This window comes from Microtus ochrogaster, unplaced genomic scaffold (assembly GCF_000317375.1).
Source record: "Microtus ochrogaster isolate Prairie Vole_2 unplaced genomic scaffold, MicOch1.0 UNK1, whole genome shotgun sequence".
Classification (NCBI taxonomy): Eukaryota; Metazoa; Chordata; class Mammalia; order Rodentia; family Cricetidae; genus Microtus; species Microtus ochrogaster.
This window is the reverse complement of record NW_004949099.1, coordinates 30254696-30277648: the sequence shown is the minus strand read 5'-3', so window position 1 is coordinate 30277648 and position 22953 is coordinate 30254696. Positions and strand designations below refer to the sequence as shown.

Sequence of the window (22953 nt, the reverse complement as noted above, 5' to 3'; positions counted from 1 at the left end):
CCTAAGAGAAACATAGATTTATCTACATGGGAAATAGAAAAAGACAAGATCTCCTAAGTAAATTGGGAGCATGGGGACCATTAGAGAGAGTTTAAGGGGAGGGGAGAGGCAGGGAGGAGAACACAGAAAAATGTATAGCTCAATAAAATCAATAAAAAATTATAAAAAGTTAGTAAAAAAAAAAGTAAAGAGTTCTCCCCTTACCTATGTTACTCTCCACTGTGTGGTACAGGAGTCTGCTTACTACAGTCCTTCAGGAACTGCTGATGGAGCAGCAGCTGTCAGGTATAAAAATGACTGTCTATTTGAAGCTCATTGTCCATAACTAATAATATGGCTCCTTTACTCATAAGGAACCAGGGAAAACAATCCTCTTCTATGTTCACAGGAGAAACATTTATTTAGGGAGCAGCAATGCCAAAACTAAGGGGTACATCTAGGGACTCCACTGCTCCAGGTAGCCCCTTAAAATTCTTGGCACATGCTTCTCTTCAACTGCAGTGCAGTATTTTGCAGACCTTCTAGTAGGGATGTTCACATCAGCGTAAACTACTGCTCTGGTTAGTAAGCTCCAGAAAGTTAGAGAGCCAAAGTACAGCCTTCCCCAAGTGTACAGTGTGTACATCTGGTTCTCAGAATCAGATGACATTAGCTCCAGAATAAGCATTTTCCCTTGATAAAGAAAATAGACATTTTACATTTGGTAATCCTGAGAAGATCATTTGCAACTATTACTACCATTATTTCTATTTTTAACATTAAGAAATGTCAATTTGGAAGCCAGCAAGATGTGTTTAGGGTGCAGCAATGGATCAGTGGGCAAAGGTGCTTGCAGCTTGATGTAGGAGTGTCTTTTATCTTTCTGCTGCTTTCATTGGTTAATTAATAAAGAAAACTGCTTGGCCTGATAGGTCAGAACATAGGTAGGTGGGGAAGACAGAACAGAATGCTGGGAGGAAGAAAGCAGAGTCAGGCAACCGCCATGAAGCTCTGGCCCGAGATGGACATGGGTTAGAATCTTCCCAGTAAGCCACCACTTTGTGGTGCTACACAGATTATTAGAAATGGGTTAATCAAGATGTGGGAGGTAGCCAATAAGAGGCTAGAACTAATGGGCCAGGCAGTGTTTAAATAAATACAGTTTCCGTGTTATTATTTCCAGGGCTAAGCTAGCCGTGCAGAAGCCAGGCGGGAAGAAAAGCCAGCCTGCTCACCTCATCACTACAGCAGCTTGCTGCCAAACCTGATGAACTCAGTTTGATCCTAAGAACTACATAATAGAAAGAATCGACTCCCACAAGTTGTTTTCGGCCTCCACATGTGTGTGTGCTGTAGCAAGTACACATATATATATGTGTGCATACACATAAGTGAAAATGTGATTTTTAACAATTAATGTTGCTGGGTGGTGGTGGCACATGCCTTTAATCCCTATGCTCGGGAGGCAGAGGCAGCTGGATCTCTGTGAGTTTTAGGTCAGCCTGGTCTGTAAGAGCTAGCTCTAGGACAGCTATGACTGTTAGCCAGAGAAACCCTGTCTCGAAAAAAAACAACAACAAAAAAGGAAAACAAAAACAAATAAAAATTAATGTTAAGTTGCTTAGTAGATTTGCTATTTCTGTCCCTTCCAGACCTGCTACAGTTCTCTGGCAGCTACCTCTTCTCTCTGTACTTCAAAGCGATCGCTCCCATTTCACCAGTCTCCTCGGTCTTCCTCCACAACTTACTCTGTCTTCCCTCCCACCGGGTTCTAGTTCTGACTCATCAAGAGTTACCCAAAGGAAAAGCCTTCTGCAGGCACAAGCATTCCCTCTGCAGGACCAACTCAAGCTGCCCCTCTGTCCTCTCCAGTCACAGCTTGCTAATCTGGAGTCTTGAGAGTCTTCCCATTAGCTCCAACTGACATCCAGTGAGGAAGAACAAAGACCCCCCCCCCCCAGAAATGGATTAAAATGGATTTTTCATGTAGGCTGTTCTTTTGAAGTCTCCTACAGAACACAACGACTGCCACTTCTTTTGTTGTTTAGAAAACAGGAGTGCGTATGACATTTTTTGATGTAGTTCTAGGACTCAGCTACCCCCTAAAACTTCCCTAAAGGAGAGGGATGAAGGAAAAGCAAATATTTAAAACCTGGAATACTCAGAATCCTTGATCTCACAAAGACCAAAAATCTTACAAAGATTCAAACACTCTCATCTTTCTGTAATTCTCATTTTAAGTTGGCTGGAGAGAAAACCTAACTAGTACCTTCATGTTACAAATGAATTCCAGTTGACTCCACCAGCAGAGATCAACTTAGCGTTATATGAAATGATTTAATTTTCTAGTCCAAACTGGACAACCATAAATGGTAATCTGAAATCTGGAAGAGTAATATTAACATAAAGTAATCTATGACACCACAAATACATATACCAGAAAAAGATACTAAATGTCATTCAAAAATCCTTGCTATGTTAGAGAAACTTAGAATATATCTGTAAATGTAAATCAAACCTTCAGAAAAATCTCCATTGTTAAAAAAAAAAAGGAATTTACAAACTGGTGTTAAAAGAAAAAGCAAGTTCTCTAAAAGGAAATAAATTACACTTGCCATTAAAAGTAACTGCAAAATAGTTATGGTTTGATATGTGTATCATCCCAACTTGCTAAAACTATTTTGAAATATTTACTTCATGACATTAACATGATGCCAGAAATCTGAATCGAGAATCTCATGAAGGGCATAAGATGGTGAGCACAAAGGGATACAATGGATACAGTTTCTAAGTAGGTAACTGTTGGAAGATATAATGGGGATGGTATTATCCTATTCATGTTTAAATTTTTAAATTAAATCCTAATGGCATATGTTTACATTTTTCTCCACTAAAAAAAAAACTGTTAAAATGTTTAATCCTCATATTGTAGAAACAAAGACTAGTAGTACCTTCCAATCTTTGAATTTTTCCTTTCACAGAGATAACAGCTTCAAAGGGTGAAACTCTTAGTTCAAAACATGTTCCAGTCAATGTTTCGATGAAGAGTTCCATGGTGTCATAGAAAGGAAGTTTGAAGTAAAATGGTCCCACGTTATCTTCATTGAAGAAAGGAGGCTCTTTTCTGTTATCCATTACTTTGACTTTTCTAATTCCTCTGGAATATGTTGTATGCAACTGTATTCCAGTTCTAACCAAATCAGCTTTGAACATTGGTAATATGTATCGTTGCTCATGTTTAAGTTTTGTACCTGAAAAAAAAATTGGCTTTTTAGAAGTCTTAAAGAAAAGTTTTCTGGATAACTCTAGCTCATACTCTCAGAACTTATTCTACTATTTTACATGTGTCCAGTAGTGAACTTTGTGTACCTGCCTCTGAAATCACTCCCGGAGTAGACTATTCAGGAAGAATAGATATGCTTTTGATTCTTTATGTACCTTACAAGAGCTAAGCATTGTTGCTAATAGCAACATTTTTGCTAATATTAAAACTCTACATACCAATATAATGTTGTAAGACTTTCCAAGTGTATGAACATCCTTTTCTAAAACATGTCTCTCTTTTAAAGCATATAAAACTTTAGAGTCTTATACATAATTACACTGGCAAACAATATAATAAGTTCCTTTAAAATTTGATCCACTAAATAAATAGGAAATGGTAATGGGGTAGACACTAGACAATCTCTGTTTACAAGCATATAATGGCTAATGAGTATGAGATAGATGCTTAAGGTGAGTTAATAGTATAGATCTAGCAGCAAGGGTGGTCCCATTGAAAACTGCTATTAGTTGGAGAACACCTTGTATGGGATGGGGGTGGTACACTTAAACAACACGGGTGCATATCTTTCCAGAGAAACGAGGGTAGTGATATTTAATTTGTATTTTAATAAACAAAGCTTTCCTGAAGTTCAGAGAGTAAAACAGTCAAACTGATCAGCCTTATGGACCAGGCAGTGGTGACACACACATTTAATCCCTTTAATCTATGCCACACAAGTTTGGCATAGAAACTGCGCGGCAGTAGCGCGTGCCTTAAATTCCAGCACTAGAAAGGAATATAAAATGGAGGAAAAGCTCTCACACACAGTCTCATTCTGAGATTCCTGGAGGCAGGATCACTATTTCAGACTGAGGTAGAGGTTGAGTCAGTGGCTGGCTGTTTTGCTTTTCTGACTTTCGGGTTGAACCCAAATTTCTGTCTCTGGGTTTTTATTAATCATGCTACAGATGAGGAAATCTTTCTCCAAAATAGTTTTGCTGAAATATAATTCATATACTATAAATTGGCTCATTTAACATCTAAAATTCAATCATTTTTAATACCAAAAATGTCCAAACACAACAATCATTATTTCCCCCAGTGATGGGGACTGAACAAGGGCCCTGGGTATGCCAACCAAGTGTTCTAGCAGTGAGTGACACAAAAAACCTTTTGCAATCACCTTTACAATATTTCACAACCCCAAAAGTCTTACACCCAATAGTCATCACCCCTAAATTTCCCCATTGTGGAAAATTCCTTTACACTGTGTGAATATATGTCACTGCGATTGGGTTATGAAGAAGCTAACTGGCCTATAGCTAGGCAGGATAAGGCTAGAGACTAGCCTTAGAGACTAAGAGAACGCCAGAAAGGAGAAGGGCAGAGTCACAGGAGTTTCAAACAAACAGACGCAAGAGAAAAGCAAGATGAATGTGGAGTGTTGAAAGAAGGTACCATAATATGGCAGAGGTTAGATAAGAAATATGGGTTAGTTTAAAATGTTAAGAGTTATCTAGTAACAAACCTGAGCTATCGATCAAACATTTACAACTAATAAGGCTCTATATGATTGTTTGGAAACTGGCTGATAGGACACAAAAATCTGCCTACATATACTGCCTAAGTGTCCAGCACCTATATCCACAAAAGCTTTAAAATGGTTCTAAACACACAAACACAGAGCCAAACACAGCTTCCTAGTCTTGTGTCTCTTATGCTGGCCACAATACAGAGACACGTCTCCTGGCAACTGCGTGCACAATGGAGCCAGCCGCCAACCACCATGCACTACTGCCATACACTAAGCTGAGCAGTGCTGGCAGCTGACGTAGCAGTTTAAGATTCATCTCATGTAATCAGAAAACAATATAGATGCCCAGGTAAAGGCAAATCCAGATGAGAAAAACCTCTAAATGGGCTACAAAGGGTTTAAAAATATACATAGGCTTGGGAGAGAAAAGAGAAGGGATATAGACAGCCATAAAAAATAGTTTAAAAATAATAAAGTCCTTAAAAAAGAAGTAAAGCTTAAAAAATAGCCAGGTAAAGATGGAAAATACAGGGAGAGATTGGATCCTATATGTTACTATATATTGTCCTTAAATTCTTTGGCTGCTGATGAAGGAAAGATAGCTGCTAAGAGACATTATATATTTATAAAAACTGCTAGATTAAACTAACCTATATATTTTTTAAATATCTTGACTTCAAAATGGAAGTGAAAAATGTTACTTTGCGGAAGAGGTTTTGCTTTTATCTCCACAGGAAATGAGGGGCTGTGGATTCATTCCAGGTTGATAGGAATCAGATTTGATCAGGGAAGACCCCCCCTGAAAATCCTAACTAGAGACATAAAAAAATAAATCTTAAAAAAAACCCTATGAAACAGCCTGGTGATGGTGGCATACTCCTTTAATCCCAGTACTCGGGAGGTAGAGGCAGGCAGAGCTCTGTGAGTTCGAGGCCAGCCTGGTCTACAGAGCTAGTGCCAGATCAGGCTCCAAAGATACACAGAGAAACAGGGCAGGGGAAAACACCTTCAGCCAATGACCTTTGAGATGCTGGACCATGTTGGGCGTGGCCTTGGATACCAAAAGCTCTTGCACTTGCTTGCTCATTCTCTCTTGGCTACTGGATTTGGTTCCTGTTTCCCGCTCATTCAGAGGACTGCAATCTGCGAGTCAGCTCCCCTAAATAAAAAACCCTTTATTATATTTAATTCTGAGCTAGTGTGGGACTATTCTATTCATGTTCACCTACAAAACCCTGCTTAAAAAGCAAAAAAAAAAAAACCCTCCAAAAAATGTAACATATATTTTACATTTTACCTGCTCAAACATAAAACAAAAAATCATCTTAGGCTAACTTGTGTACAACACACAGCCTATATGCCTGTATTAATACAGACATGTATATCACCTTTAAAAGTTTATTTTCAGAACAAAGGTAACAGACACCAATGAAAATGGATGGCCCAGGTGATACAGCATCTCAAAATGCCTCTGTAACAATTCCCTCAAAATTCTGCATCCAAAACAGCTCTAAGTCTGCTGGCCGAGATGGTCCAACCTCACAAACTACTCCAGTCAAGACTTAACAATTATCCTGACTTTCTCAAAGATTCCCCCAAAGATACCGGTGTGCCCACAGACAAAAGGAAGTGTTTAGAGAATGACACTCACATTCCCAAGAGATGGTGTATGGGTAGGTTTAAGTTATTCAATGGAATATGAACTTTTATCATTGTTTAGGGGAGTTGGTTACAAGTTGTTATTGGTCATAGGAAAAAAAGCTAAACAGAAGTGTTAAATTCAAAGATCTTTCTAAAGAAAAAATGAGGATAATTAAGAATAATAGAAAAAAAGGGTAGATGATTGAATCTACTTTAATCCAAAAAAACAACTATTAATCACAAAATAGTTTACATTAGTATGGATTTTGGCTTATTGATACAAAAATTATTTTTGCTGTACTATATGTATGTTTGGGGTATTGTGTTTATGAAGCTCACTTAAAATGTATTATATAGTAAGAAATACAGATTATAGTCACCTATAGTAGTCACACATATAGTCATGTTAGGTATGTTTTCAAGATTACAGTGATATATTTAGATAAATGTCTTCAATCACTTCAAAGACCTACAGAATATTGAATTTAATGTTTAATAACCTAAGGATTTTTATGACAGTGAGACACATCTACTCCAAACAGCATTGGTTTCTTTCAAAAGATGATGATGGTCACTGAAGAAACTCTGTATGGAGTTTGTTTTCTTTATGGCAAAGGCTAGCCATTTGGGCAAAGAAACTGTCCTTGTCTGAATTGCTGACATCATACTGTCCAAACTGGACCAGAACAATGCAAAAAAAAAAAAAAAACAAATGACTGCCAAACTTTGCCAATACAAAGTAGAAGAGTCCTTTAAAATTCCCTGCTTCTCAAAAATATCTGTCAGATATACTAGGTATGTGGCATCCAAAGATGAATGCCTCAACATTACAGAAGAACTCTGGATAACTGTGCAGGTAGTGAGATGTTCCTGTCATTACGTAATATTACACCCTTTTGGGATCTTTGATGGATTTAAAGATTTAATAAATTAGACTTAAAGTTTTCCTTAGTTATGATAAAAAAGTAAACTAGGTATAGAACTTTAGACAAAGAGATAAGATAAAACACAGAATATTTTCTCTAACTTTGCAAAATACAAATGGACTGGATATTATAACTGTAATTCTTACTTGATAACTGTTTTTGTTGTATATAATTTTACTATGTTAAAGTTAAAAACTTCATTTATATTTAGACAAAAAGGAGGAAATACTGTGGAATAATCCTCTGTACACATGAAAATGTGTTACTCTCATTGTTAATGGAAAGCTGATTGACCAATAGCTAGGCAGGATTTTCAGGGCAGAGAGAATGCTAAGAAGGAGAAAGGTAGAATCTGAAAAGTCACCAGCCAGACGCAGAAAAGGTAACATGGGAAGTTCATAGATGAGGTAAATGAGCCTTGGGTCAGCACAATTTAGTAGAAATGGTTAAATTTAAATTCTTAAGAGCCAACTAGAGACAAATCTAAGCTATCAGCCAAGCATTTATAATCATAAATAAGTCTCTGTGTGGATATTTGGGAGTGACTGCAGAAGACAGAGAAACTCCACCTATACCCCATTCTGCTTCCCATACATAGTATACAGTATTTGGGGACTGGCTTTTTTTGCTCTGCAAAAAGTTTTCAAAGTTCACCCATGCAGAGCCGGGAGATGGTGGCACACGCCTTTAATCCCAGCACTCGGGAGGCAGAGGCAGGCGGATCTCTGTGAGTTCGAGACCAGCCTGGTCTACAGAGCTAGTTCCAGGACAGGCTCCAAAGCCACAGAGAAACCCTGTCTCGAAAAAACCAAAAAAAAAAAAAAAAAAGTTCATCCATGCATTAACACGTCATCCATCTGGAGGATGAATACTAGTCCCCTGTGTGGACCTGGTGCACATCATCTCTCCAGTCACTGATTTACCTGCTTGCGCAGGCTCCAATTTGGAACCTACTACACATACGGCTATAATAAACAATCAGCTATCTTTTGGACACGTTTCCTTTTCTTGGAGATAGATATCTAGAAATAGGTGTGCTAGGCCAAATGGCAACTATATTGAGCAATTTATGAAATTACTAAACTTTTCCAAGTAGTTTGAACTATTTTATAATAAACTAACAATAAATGAGGGTGCAGATTTCTTCACATCTTTGTCAGTGCTTTTTATTGTCTTTTTACTAAAGCTATCCTAGTGAGTACATGGTTGTGATGTGTACTCCCAAATGATTCTGAACAATATTCTTTTATGCAATTATAGGCCCTCTGCATCTAAAGGATGGGGAAAGGGATTGTGGGAGAATACTGGGAGAGCTAAAATTAAGAACCATTTGATGCATAATATAGAAACCTAACATAGTATAAACTTCCTAAAATATATACATATATGAAGGTGAGATATATAAAATCACCAAGTAATGGGGGAAATGAGTCCCAACTGGCCATCTCTCGTCACCTAATGAGGTTTCCATTACTGGGATTGGGTTACATCTAATTGAGTTGTTGGCCAAAGGAGTCCTACAGGAATCTCCAAACACAGGCTGTTGCCAAGACTATGGATTGCTCTGCACAAACTGTCAGCAAGGCCCCCACTGCTGAAGACAACACCTACACAACTCACATGGAGATATAGGGCTGGTACCTGCATACAGCCTTCCATTCTAGCATCTTTGATAAAAGAAGGCACTTTCCATGCTATCAAAAGAGAAATGTAAGCACCAAGCCAGCCACAAACCCTTTATCTAGATTGATATACTGCCTGCAGGATAAGTAAGGGCAATGGTAGAACAAAGCTTGGGGGAATAACCAACCAACAACTGATTTAAGGCCACAAGATGGAACCCAAACCCAATACTGCTTGGGTGACCAAGAACCTGAGACTACTTAACTCAAGAACCTAGGGTAAAACCAAATGTTGGCCTAAAAAGGGTGGGGGGATGTAGTGGTAAACTGACTCCTAATAGTATTCTGCGATACTCATAGATTAGTGTGTTGTTCAGTCATCATCAGAGAAGCTTCCTCCTACAGCAATGGGAATCTGGTGGCTGTATCAGAGGAGCAGCAGTGTCAAAATACTTCAGGAGTCTGGCCCACCAAAATGTAAGGCACTGATGGGTAAGTCTCAGATAGGCAAGACCCCAAGGGCTTCAGCTCCAGGATGTCTGGTTACCTCTATGCCTTTACATGTGTGCCGCTGCCATTTTTCTCTGGCATCTGGCATGGTTTGAATGGGGTTGGGGACATCCTGTGTGCTTTAATGAAGTATGATTATATCATGGAAATATCCCACTCTACTGAGCATTTTCACCTGTGGAGTATTATGAAGATGATTTCCTCTTAAACTGTACTGTTTAGAGTGTTACTCCTGCCCCTGATAAAAGCAGGGGCTGTAGAAGATAAAAAAAAAAAATAAGAACAAGAAAATGTCACACAGCTAGCTTCTCTTCAGGAGCTATATAGACGATGGTTTAGGTTAATGATTACCAAAACAATTGAGTCCCGGGAGTTAGCTCAAGTTCTTTTTGATATGGGAAATGTGTTCATGGGTTTCAGTGTGCATCACAGCTGAAACAAAGCTTTAAACAATTGACTTCATGTAACTGGAAAACAAAGAATTGGATGGCTAGTTAAAATAATTGGACTGAACTCTAAAATATGAAAAGTGAAACTAGTTTTTCTGGCAATTATAAAAACCACTGTCTATGGGAACGGTTATGACTGAAAGGCTCCCCATTTATGAGAAGTCTTGTTTTTCACCTGTAATATGTAAAATATGTAAGGGATATGAAAAGCATGCTTTTTTACTTATAGTCATTGTAATCATTTACTTAAAAAAACAGAATGTAACCACATTGTAATTTTTATATTACTTAGAAGATCCACTGGGGTATATAAGCTGTAAAGAAAAGTAAAGAATTTAGAAGGAAAACACCACAAAATGTGTGTAGAAAGAAGTTATCAGGAAGTAGTGAGAAGGGAAGATGTAGAAGGAAGACATCCGGAAAGCAGAAGGGAAGACGTAAAAGGAAAGTCTCTCCTTTGTCCTTCCTGGTTGCTCAAGTAATATTACTTCCCTCCTCAGATCTTTGATGGAGTTAAAGATTAGATAATTGTAGTTAACCTCCTCATGATTTAGCTAAACTTAATTTCAATACATTATTTAGACTCCTTAAAATAAAATGCCTAGTAAAACTTTTGTTATATGTTTCTTGCTTAATATTGTTTGTTGCTTGTAATTTTATATTTGGTATCTGCTCCTATTGTATATAGTTGTATTGGGTTTGGTTCAATCTTGTTTAGACAAAAGTGGGAGGTGATGGGGAAGCTCATCCAATCACATTTGGCTAGGGTGTGGCCGCCTGGGGCCAGGGAAGAAGGACCTGGGAATCCAGGTGCCCTCCCCTTGTTTTGCCTCTCTTCACTGCACATGGTATTCGCTGGACCCCAGTCATGTGAGTTTTCCCTGTTTTCCAATTACTAAACTAGATCTGTTGTATTAAGCTTGTCTGGTTAATTCTAGCTTACCAGTCGACTACGCCCATCAAAGGAGGACATCAGGAAAGCAGAAGGAAGATGTAGAGAAGGACGACAGGGAGAGCAGAAGGAAGATGTAGAAGGACGACATTGGGAAAGCAGAAGGGAAACAAAAGGGTAGAAGAGCAGAACAAATAGAGACTGGAGTAGAACAAACAATAGAAAAAAATAACAGAGAAGAGACACTTTTATGCCTCAGAAAAAGAAGTCTGTGTATTTTTTCTTGCTGAGTCTGCATCTCATTCTTAGTCTCTGCCCTGCAGAAGGCTGGTCCCTCTGCACACAGAGCAAAGGTTAAGGACTGAACTGTTAGCAGAGTGCCCTGCCATTCCAGGGCAGTCCTCGTGTTCAGAAGTAGTTGACCAACATATAATGGATGCCAGTTTTTTGTATGTGTGCTTTTATTTGGTTAGAGTTTGTTGTGGGGTATTTTTTGTTTTGTTTAGTTTTTTCTTTTTGGGTGGTATTTTGGTTTTCTTGGTTTTTCTGTCGTATTGCCTAAAGACATGAATTTTCTCCCTAATAAGAAAGGAGATTTACTTTTAGCACAGTTTCAGATCCACCACAAAACTGAGCAGAAACTCTGATGAATCCCCACACGCATGTGTTCCCTCCCCACCTTCAGCTGGCCTATATTCTGCACTAACACAGTACATTACTAAGAGCTGAGGAACTGACAAATCAGTTTACATTAGGGTTTGCTCTTGATGATGCACATCTGTCTTACAGGTGTGGACAGATGTATGAATCATGTATTTACTAGGACAGCATCAGGGGAGTTTAAGCATTCTAAAAGTTCTGTTTTGGGCTATGGATCCCTTCCCATGCCTCGAATTCTTGGAAAATTTTGGTCTTTTTAATGTTTCCATAACTTTACCCTTTCCAGAATGCCATGCACTTGGAATCACACAATACACAGACTTCTCAGAGTAGTCTCTGTAAGGAACACACATTTAAGACTCTTTTGCGCAAAGGATTGTTTCTTTTAAGTTCTAAACTATATTCTATTGTCTGGATGAGTTTAATTTATCCATTTTCCTACTGAGAAATATCCTACATACTCTATTCCTGGCAATTTTGAACAAACTTGCTATAGATTTTGTACATACATATTTTAAACTTATTTAGGCTAGATTTTATTATAAGAATATTTTCCACTTTTGTGTGTACATTGTATACATATGTATATGTGTACACTGTGTGTATGTGTGTATATTGTATATATGCATGTGTATACTTTGTGTGCACATGTATATGTGCTTGTGTATACACTGTGTGTATGTGCATACACTGTGTGTGTGTGTATATGTGTGTACACTGTGTGCATGTGTGAACATTGTGGGCATGTGGAGGCCAGCAGTCAACATCACATATCTTTCTTATCATCTCCTACTTTATGTTTTTAAGGCATCATTGATCCTGATGTTCATCAGCTTGACTGGGTGACTGGCAAGTCCGGGGGCTCCTCACTGTCTCCACACCCCAGGTCTGGGATCACAGGTACACATTGCTGTGCCCAGCTTTTCACCCAGGTACTCGGAATCCAAACTAAGACCCTCAGGCTTCTACAGTTAGCATTTTACTTTCAACGTTTCAGCTACACCCCCAGCCCCATTGTATTTGGTTTTCTTTTAAAGAAAACAATATGCAAAAGCAGCTAAATCATTCTGCGTTCCCAGCACCAGGGAAAGGTCCCTGACCTCTCGTGTCATCACATCGTTTTGCACAGTCAGTGTTACGGGTTTGACTTCAACTGGAAGTTCCGTAATAGCATAAGATGTGAGCACAGTTGTCTTTCGAAGATGCAGACTATTTCTATTATCTCTAGCTCAAGGCCCAGCAAGGCCTCCGTTGTCTGTGCAGTAACTTTCAAACTCCTTAGAAAGACCTTTTAACTCACACATTTCATCTCCCAGCCCATTTTCACTTACACACACACACACACACACACACACACACACACACACACATATATATGGTTCTTTTTTTTAATATTTATTTATTTATTTATTATGTATACAATATTCTGTCTGTGCGTATGCCTGCATGCCAGAAGAGGGCACCAGACCCCATTACAGATGGTTGTGAGCCACCATGTGGTTGCTGGGAATTGAACTCAGGACCTTTGGAAGAGCAGGCAATGCTCTTAACCTCTGAGCCATCTCTCCAGCCCTATATGGTTCTTTTGAGTTGTAGTAGAACTACCTTTGAGTTGTAGCCCCTATATTATTGTTCCTGCTCTGTCCTACTGTGTCAACTCCACACATGGCTTCCTAAGAAGCACCTAAGCATCTCTCAAAACTCAGCTCTAAGGACTGGAGCGACCCCAAGGAGAGCGCCTGCCTACCACTCAAAGCCCTGAGCTAATAATAACCATCACTGTACCTCTCCCCAAAAGCCTCATTCCAAGTATCAACTATCCCATAAGATCTCTTATACTTAGCATCTTTTGTACCCATGTCACATATGACACCCATCAAAACTGTACTCTTCCATGCCTCTCATTCTTGTGCTGGTAAACTACAAGCATGTAAGGAAGAATGACCTCTCTATCACTCAGTACAGTATCCTGCACACATTAGTGCCCATTAAAGGTTGTTCAATGAAATTCAACTAAAAACAATTCACCTCCACTGGTCTTTATATCAGACAAAATAAATGATATATGTAAAGGTATTATCATGTCATAAAAATAAAGAAATAGTGGTTATGCTCCAAAACTGTTTGGAGGAATACTGGTTTTTTCTGGGATTCTCATTCCAGTTTACTCCACCAGAATTTATATAAATCGTGACAAACATGTACACTCAAGTATTTCTGCTGTAGTGGATGTTTTCATAGTTCTAATATAAAATATTATTAGGAAACTTGAATCATGCAGATAGCGAATGTTACTTTGTTGCTGACAGCATAAGTGTTCTGAGTGGAGCAATACAACTTATCGAAATAATAAGTAACAGTAGTAATACAAATACTAGTGCTGCTGGTCACAGTGGCAAGAGCAATGACTCTACAGTGGGGCTGTTTGGGTTTCATTGTCTTACATCATTTATAGTAAATGAGCAACTTAGTGATAGAGTACTTTCCTAGCACATATTAGGCCCTGGGCTCAATCTGCATTTTCACAAAACAACAACAAAAAACAAAAACAAAAAACCATCATCATACTGAAATACCCATTGATAGCATGCAGACGTTCTTAATGTACTCATCACATTAGACCAAAGAGCGTGTGTGCTACAGAAATACAAGTGTCTGCTTCTTCAAGGCCAATAAGCAAACCTACCTACAAATAGGCAGTCTAGAGATAGAAGTCACATGTTAAAAACGCTGAGATGAATATGACAGAAGGCACAGGTGACCAGTATCTAGGAGGAGAACTTAAAGGTGCAGAAGAATAGGGGCATTCCCTTCACAGTGCTTCTTATACTTGTTCCATGCAGTAATAAACAAGCTGGGGGGGGGGGGCGGGGGTAGCAGAAGGTAACACATGTGGAAGTCCTGAATCTGAAATACAACTAGATCAAGGTTCTACGAGCAGAAGGAAATTAGTGCCATAATAAGTACCCCATCAATGCTGCTGGAACTTCCAAATGAAGTTTGGGCCCTGTTAGTGGGATAACGTTCTAGCCACGAAAAGGACCAAGGGCGGTAACCATAGCTGAAAACAATTGTGTATAGAAAAGTTAGACTTCTCGGGAACGGAAACCAATGTAACAGAGGGCAGAAGGAGGCTCTGCAGTCTGTCTAAATCGGAGTACAATACTACAGGGACAAAGGGAAACTCAAGTGGGCTAACGACCTAGTCGGTACTAAAACTGAGTCCAATGAGAAGGGCTGCAAGCCCCCCAAAGTGGCATGTGGCCTGCATGAATGAGCACTGGAAAACCAATGGGCAATGACAACTCACACTGATATGAAGTGATATAATAAAATGATGCTAAATATTGATAAATTAGCTTAAAAACTCAGAGAAAAACATTCAAAATGACTCTCCAACAGTTCTTTCATGGTTTGAAATTTTCTAAAAACACAACTACAAAAGCAGCAATGGGGGCACGCAATAAGGAATTTCAGTACCTTGGACTTTTGCTTCCTTCTCGTCCACACGGCGAGTTAGCTTTTAAATTTTTCGCCCAACATAAAAATATCCACAATACGAGGCAGCCATTTAAAATGCTGACACTTATATATTTACAGATGTGTGAAAATCGAGCTACAGAGTGGAATCACACACTCTAGCCTGGGACTGATGCCCTAGTGCGGCTGTGCTGCCCTGAGGCCAGGGACCACGACCCGCAGGGACCACACTCAAACCCAAAGTAGGGTCAGCAGCGCCCGGAGCCGCGGGTACGACCAGTTTGTACCCAGAGCGACGGCTGTCCGGGTCCCGTGAGTCCCGAGCAGAGAAGCGCGGAGGGCGCGACCAGGCAGCAGCCGAGGCGGGCGCACCTCTCCCGCCTGCCCGGGCCGCGAAGGAGCAGCGGGCCCTTCAGCCGCCCGCCCGCCCGGCCGCGCCCCGCCCCGCCGCGCCCCTCACCCGCTCGCCCTCCGGTGGTCCCGTCCTCCCGCTAGCTCGCTCGCCTGCCCGCAGGCCGCTAGGGATGAGCGCGCACGCGACTCCAGCCGACGCGGGCCTACAGAGCTCAGGCCCCGCCCTTTGTGACACCGCTCACCAATCGCCGGCCAGCGCTGCCGGCGTCCTCCAATCAGCCTGCGAGAGGCGGGGCCGAGCCGTCTGAGGCCGGCCGTTGCTCGGACGCCGGGGTCGCACTGGCGTTCAGGAAGGGCTGTCGGTTAGAAGAGGCCCGGATGTTGACCCTTTATTACTGACGTGGGACCAGGTTGGGGCAAGGAAGGAGGCTGGAAAGAGGCCACAGTCTACGGGCAAGAACGGGCGCCAGGGCCGAGCTCCTCGGATGGGGTACATCTAAGGTTCTCTGGGAACAGAAGGGTGCCTGGTATTTGCTGTCCACTCATGACCTTTCCAGAGTCTGGAGCACTTTAAAGGACGTCCAGGCTAGACTGACTTAAACACATACCCTTTTGGTTCTCCACACTTTCCTAACATTTCTGACTCAATTGTATCGTCTGTAATGAATTGCTTATAAGGGCTTGTGGCTTTCCGTATGCCTCTTGCATCTGAGTAATTAATAAAGACCACAGATCAAACAGGCGGCACCTTGGGCTCGAAATCCCAGCATGCTTTTGTTCTCACCAGTAGACTAAACTGGGATATAAACTGACTGGCTTTAAGACAACGCATGCCCTCCACCTAGATGGGGCCCCTACTGCTTCATTCCCTCCACGGGTGGTTCGGCTCACGTGTGGTGTTTCCCTAGGTGGACTGCAGAGGAGGACAATGAAACCTCTAATAGTCGACCTGTGACTAGTTATGAATGAACCCTAACCAGTCTTCCCCCAGGCTCTGGCTCTCTGAGACTTGGGATTTTACCCACCAGTTTCCACAGTTCCACTGAGTTGGGAGGTATGTGAGGCCCTGGCCTTTTGCCATCTCTTGTCTGTGGCTCTTCAACTGTGTCCATGATTAAGGCTAATAATAGGTTTCAAACTGAGGACAGCGCCACAGTGGTAATGTACAGAGGTTAGAGAGTGCCTGTCCTGGAAATCTTGACTACAAGTCAGCATGGGCTTGTGCATCCGGTGGATGAGTTCAGGTATTTGGCTTCCAGTTTAAAGCTGCATTACCTCATCGAACCAAATCACGGTCATCACCTACCATTTTAAAAGGCAGATAGATAAAAGAGTCTTTACGTATTCTCAAAAATACAACCCTGCATGCTTAGTACTAAAACCATTTACAAAGGAGGAAAGAAATGCTAAGAAAGGCAAAAATTTGCCCACAACTAAACCATCCATCTCTTGCAGCCCACTCAACTCTGGCTTTGTGGGTAGCCTGAATGCAACCACTGATAATGTGGCAATGATGAGTGTGACTGTGAGCCAAAAACTTTCTCTTCAAAAACAAGACAGCAGAGGACACAGTCCCTTAGATGATTGCCGAGGCACATCTTGGGATGCCATGGAACCTCTCCCCACAGGTGTAGAACCATAAATGCATAGCCTTTTACCTCCTTTCTTTCACCTGCCTAGACCATCATTGCACTCAGAGCCCTACCCACAGCACAAGGACTTCAGGTCTTCTGCCTGACATCAGCTGTCTCTACATTCCCTACCCACATATGAAAACCACAGAGAGCTACTCTTAGCATGCCCTTCTATGCAGTATAATTAAGTAAAAGCAAACCACTGTGAAGCACATATTTTTTATTTGTAACCTTAAGCATAATTAAAATCAGTGCAGAAAATATTAGTTATATTGGGTAAAAGCTGAACTAGTTGTTTCAGTATTTGCTTTTGGAATCCAGTGACAGCAGTGAGTGTAGTAGATGGCATTGCTAGCTGAAAATAGAATGGGGGAGTGAAGTGTGAAGACCCCAAAGGCTCTACTGGCTTCCAAAGGCATTCAAGGGGTCATCAAAAATGTTGGACACTTTATGATCAGATCTTAGGTCAGATGTACCCTCTGCAGATTGGCTTTTGGGTTTGGACTTCTTAGCCTGGAGACCAGATGAGAAAATATCATCTTTAAAAAGAAAAAAAGAAAAAAAAGTTAAGACAGGCAAGAAAATGGTAATTTGAGACACATCTACACAAACTGCCAAAGACCCAATTCTGATAACACACTCGATAGAGTACCAATACAAAAGTGAAACCTCTTAGGTTCTGGTCCTAGATCAGTTGTTGGCACCCAAGTTTTATAATGATACATAAACAACAGGTTGTTTTTTAGTATACATTTCTCAGCTACAAAAGTGTGTATGTCATTGTGTTTACCGCTGAGTAGTACTCTAATATGTATATATTCCACACTTTCTTTATCCATTCTTCCATTGAAGGGCATCTAGGTTGTTTCCACGTTCTGGCTATTACAAATAATGCTGCTATGAACATAGTTGAACAAATGCTTTTGTCATATGATAGGGCATCTCTTGGGTATATTCCCAAGAGTGGTATTGCTGGGTCCTGGGGTAGGTTGATCCTGAATTTCCTGAGAAACTGCCACACTGCTTTCCAAAGTGGTTGCACAAGTTTGCATTCCCACCAGCAATGGATGAGTGTACCCCTTACTCCACATCCTCTCCAGCAAAGGCTATCATTGGTGTTTTTTATTTTAGCCATTCTGACAGGTGTAAGATGGTATCTCAAAGTTGTTTTGGTTTGCATTTCCCTGATCGCTAAGGAGGTTGAGCATGACCTTAAGTGTTTTTTGGTCATTTGAACTTCTTCTGTTGCGAATTCTCTGTTCAGTTCAGTGCCCCAATTTTTAAATTGGGCTAATTAGCATTTTAAAGTCTAGTTTCTTGAGAGCTTGGGGAAATGGGATGGTTGGGATGGAAGAAGGGTGGATATGGGAGCAGGGAAGTATATATCTTAATTAAGGGAGCCATTTTAGGGTTGGCAAGAGACTTGACTCTAGGGGGGGTTCCCAGGTATCCATGGAGATGTCCCCAGCTAGTTCCTTGGGCAGCTGAGGAGAGGGAGCCTGAAATGACCCGATCCTATAGCCATACTAATGAATATCTTGCATATCACCATAGAACCTTCATCTGGCGATGGATAGAGATAGAGACAGAGACCCACATTGGAGCACGGGACTGAGCTCCCAACGTCCAAATGAAGAGCAGAAGGAGGGAGAACATGAGCAAGGAAGTCAGGACCGCGAGGGATGCACTCACCCACTGAGACCGTGGCTGATCTAATGGGAGCTCACCAAGGCCAGCGGGACTGAGACTGAAAAAGCATGGGATAAAACCGGACTCTCTGAACATGGCGGACAATGAGGGCTGACTGAGAAGCCAAGGACAATGGCACTGGGTTTTTGATCCTACTGCATGTACTGGCTTTGTGGGAGCCTAGGCAGTTTGGATGCTCACCTTCCTAGACCTGGATGGAGGGGGGAGGACCTTGGACTTCCCACAGGGCAGGGAACCCTGACTGCTGTTTGGACTGGAGAGGGAGTGAAAGGGGAGTGGGGGGGGAGGGGGAGGGAAATGGGAGGTGAGGAGGAGGCGGAAATTTTTAATAAAAATAAAATAAAATAAAAAAGTGTGTATGTGCACATGAAGTGAGAAACAGACACTGAACTGATTCCTATCTTCTGGAAAGCCACTCTGGCTTTTAAGGACAGCGAGAATGTACAAAGAGAAAGCCAATACAGAATGCACTCTCGGAATCTAGGAGTCAATCTGTGGCATGTCTCAACAGTAAGAATGAGGTCTGAATCTTCATGTTAGTGTTTCAGACTTTCAACTATGTTATTGGTCAGATTCTACCACATCAAAATTTCAGCATGTATAATAAAGACAGGTATACAAAAATGATAAAATCTATGGCATTATCTATAACAGATCTAGATTGTCCTTAATAAGCTAACAGCTAAAGACAAAGCAGTCTTAAACACTAAAAGCAAAGGAGATTTCTATGTGCCGATATGGCTCCAGTCCATGTCTACCAACACAGGACCTACCAGGAGCCCAACATTTATAGTTATCAGCATTTGGCTTGCCTGTTCAGTGAGGAGTGAGTGGGTGCAGCGTGTTCACACACACACAGAATTCAGGGAGACGCCATGTCTCACATGCGCAGGCCTGCTCTCTTGCACTGACCATGTCTCACACGTGTGACTCCACTGCACACGCCTGCTCCACTGCAGTCCTTAAGCTGCTGACCCTCACTGTCCAGCTGCTATTCTGACTCAACCAACTTCATGGCCTGCAGATAGCATGTGAAAGAAGGTTCTGATGGATTTTCTTTTCACAAACAGTGCTTGGCAGGTGATGGCGGTGAGCACTAAGATAAAAGCTAGCTCCCAGTTTGAGGTCAAATGCTGGGCATAATCTTTTTTTTTTTTTTTTTTGGAGACAGGGTTTCTCTGTAGCTTTTGGTTCCAGTCCTGGAACTAGCTCTTGTAGACCAGGCTGGCCTCGAACTCACAGAGATCCGCCTGCCTCTGCCTCTGCCTCCCGAGTGCTGGGATTAAAGGCGTGCGCCACCACTGCCAGGCGCTGGGCATAATCTTAAACCTCAGCATAGCACAAGGGTGCCTCATGAAAATGGTTAGTCCATCAACACATCACATTCTTAGACTAACCAGGATTCCACAGCAAAGAAAAGAAAACCTACTGAGAAACGAAGTCCAAGAAAGAGCCAAGGTGAAGCGCAGGAAAGGCAGTTAGTGGGCAGTGATGCTCTAGGTGCACTGAGGATAGCCAGACTTACGGGAGGGCAAGAGACCCAGACTCACCTGTATCATCATCAAACACAGACTTGGCTTCCACTTTCTTTTTGGACTTTTCCTTAGGTTTTACAGTTAAGTCAGCAAAGATATCAATATTATCATCAAACAAGTTGGGTTCCAAAGTTCTCTCCTTCTCTCTCTTTTTTGGAAAAGGTTTAACTGCTTCCGTAGCAAATATATCATCCTAGTTAAGCCCCAAAACAAATTTTGTAAATAAAAGCATTTTTGAAACTAAAAATAGTTCAATAATTTAGACATGTAGTGACCAAGCACAGACTCCCTGGACTGGATGACACTACCTGGATCTCTGCACAACTTGTCCCCATTGTTCTAGTTACAGTTCAGGTGCCAGTTCTGCAGTGAGGCATCTAGCCACCTCCCGCTGTGGCAGTCCTAGGCCCCAGATAGCTTTCTTCATGGCATTTAGTACCACTTGAGATCACTTTGAGGACCTGCTGATCTTTTTGGATCTCACTCCTCTCCTTGAAATCTCAGGGAAAAGAACACATGCCCTAGCTCTCCTGCTGGCCCCAGGGCCACCATGCTCAATAAACATCTGAACAACTTCCACAAAAGCCTTAGCATCAAAACTCTGCTGAAACAAAGTCCCAACCAGAACCAGAGTTTAAACACACAAGCTGCACCAGCGGAGTTTATATATGTCACAGAAGGATATGTCATAAAGCTGACAGAAGCACCATTCTACAAAAATTTTAAAAATAGCAAAAAAATAATTAAAAACATGTACACACACACACACACACACACACACACACACAGGCACTCTATACATAAAAATCAGGACCCAGGGATTATGCTCTGGCTTAGTGAACCATAAAGCATTTTCCTAACAAATACTAGGTCTTGAGCTCTATAACCAGGACTACAATAACATTTTTGAAATAATTCAAGGTTCATAACAAATATTAAAGGCAGCAAGGACCACCATTAGGGTTATTAACAAGAGACCTAATCATGATTAATAAGCAAGTAGACAGCACACAAGCACAACACATGCATAGTTTATAGCTGAAGCAGCCAATCAGCTCCTTTCCTTAAAGACTCAGACACGATATATTTTCTTACCTCAAAAATGTCCTGTGTTTTTGATATGATGTCCTGATGGCTGTCAGATTTCAACTCTTTCTTTTTGCCTTTCTGATCTGCAAATAGATTGTCCTCATCTTCAAGGAGGGGGAAGGGGTTTCTTTTCTTTGTTGGTCTTGGTTTGATGGTCTCGAAGAGATCATCGGCACTGCTGTCCTCAGGGAACACAAGGCTCTTCTCTGTACTTCCTCCTGACAAGTGGGCTGGAGTCTCTGCTGCCTTAACTTTTGTTCCCTCCATGGGCTGTGATCCTATGCTCTTTGGAAAGATGTCCCCAGAATCAAACAAGTCAGCCTCATTTTCAGTCTGAGGCAGAGATGTTACGAAAAAGCTTCTGTCCACTGTGGACAACGTAGGACCACTTTCCCAAGGTGGAGCAGCTGGGGCCATGGCTTTCTCAGAGCTGCTCTCTCCACTGGCCATCTGGGGCTGCAGATATGGTTGATGGCCATTTGGTAAGATGGAACTACTGGCTAACTGTGCAACAGGTCCTCTGGGAACACTCATGTCCTCACTGGCCTCCTGGGCAGCCAGCCGCCTAGCTGCGCGGGTCTGTGGTCTACGCTTTCCTCCCACTTTAACACGACTCTGCAAAGCAAACACAGACACACACCATGATCTGATGGAAAAGTGGTCAAGGCTAACAGAGCAAAGTAATTCAAAATACCATAAAGCTATTTTGTTTACTTCAATTAGGTATTACCTAAGCCAGTGGTTCTCAACCTTCTTAACACTGTGATTCTTTAATATAGTTCCTCATGTTGAGGTGAACCTCAATATAAAATTATTTCATTGCTACTTCATAACTATAATTTTGCAACTGTTATGGATCATAATGCAAATATCTGATATGGGATCCCAAAGGGGTCATGACCCACAGATTGAGAACCTAAGGTAAAGAAAAAGTTGTTTAAGTTGTCTTTTTGGGCTGGGCGGTGATGGTGAATGTCTTTAATTCCAGTACTTGAGAGGCAGAGGCAGGCAGGCCTCTGTGAGTTCGAGGTCAGCCTGATCTACAAGACCTAGTTCCAGGACAGCTAGGGTTGTTACACAGAGAAACCCTGTCTTAAAAAACAAAAACAAAGAGATGGCTGTGAGCCCAGTCTTTTACAGCTGAGCCATCTCACCAGCCCTTAAGATTTCTAAAAGGGAGTAACCAGTTCCTACTACTCCAGATCTCAATTCTTCTTAACTCTTTTGTATTCTGTTTCTGAGATTTTTTTTTCAAAAATATGTTTTAGTTTAGTTTATGTGGACAGGTGTTCTGCCTACATATAGAGTCCTGCCTGTATACGTGCCTGCATGCCACATTCCTGCAGTGCCTGAGGAGGCCATAAGAGAGCATCAGATCTTCTAGAACTGAGTGACAGACAACTGTGAGCAGTCTTGTGGCTGCTAGAAATTGAACCAAGGTCCTCTGAAAGAGCAGACAGTGCTCTTAACCACTTTAGCGACCTCCCATTCCTGTATTTTAATCTTCTGAGAATAGTTTCAAGCAAAAAAAAAGCTTCAGTCTTGCTAGAACCCAGAAAGTAGGTGCGCTGTGTTCTGTGATGCAAAACATACAAACACAAACAGGGGCACCTCCTCAACCTTTAATTCAAAGTCATAACTCATCAAAAAAAAAAGAAGAGGAAAGGAATTAA

At 41.4% G+C, this 22953-nt stretch overlaps 2 protein-coding genes across 16 annotated transcripts in view; both read right to left on the bottom strand.

Annotated features, from left to right (window-relative positions):
- Zfand4 (zinc finger AN1-type containing 4) overlaps nt 1–15511 on the bottom strand; it is an 88127-nt gene extending 72616 nt beyond the window's left edge. For 3 of the 8 annotated variants that reach the window (XR_003378483.1, XM_013353085.2, XM_026788207.1), the window contains exons 1-2: nt 14959–15033; nt 2931–3230 (exon numbers count right to left, since the gene is read on the bottom strand). Coding sequence is in view for 3 of the 8 variants with exons in the window: in XM_013353085.2 (XP_013208539.1) it covers nt 2931–3192 (262 nt within the window). In the remaining 5 variants the exon portion in view is untranslated. Of the gene's footprint in view, nt 1–2930; nt 3231–14958; nt 15104–15418 lie in introns of those variants that run through there. The other 5 variants (XM_026788206.1, XM_026788212.1, XM_026788208.1 and 2 more) reach the window with 5 other exon arrangements.
- A 1640-nt stretch (nt 15512–17151) lies between these two features.
- Washc2c (WASH complex subunit 2C) overlaps nt 17152–22953 on the bottom strand; it is a 56041-nt gene continuing 50239 nt past the window's right edge. For all 8 annotated transcript variants that reach the window (XM_013353028.1, XM_013353033.1, XM_013353035.1 and 5 more), the window contains 3 exons: nt 21287–21895; nt 20207–20384; nt 17152–17485 (listed from right to left, as the gene is read on the bottom strand). In XM_013353028.1, the coding sequence (XP_013208482.1) occupies nt 17346–17485; nt 20207–20384; nt 21287–21895 (927 nt within the window). In that variant the 3' untranslated portion in view covers nt 17152–17345. The remainder of the gene's footprint in view (nt 17486–20206; nt 20385–21286; nt 21896–22953) is intronic.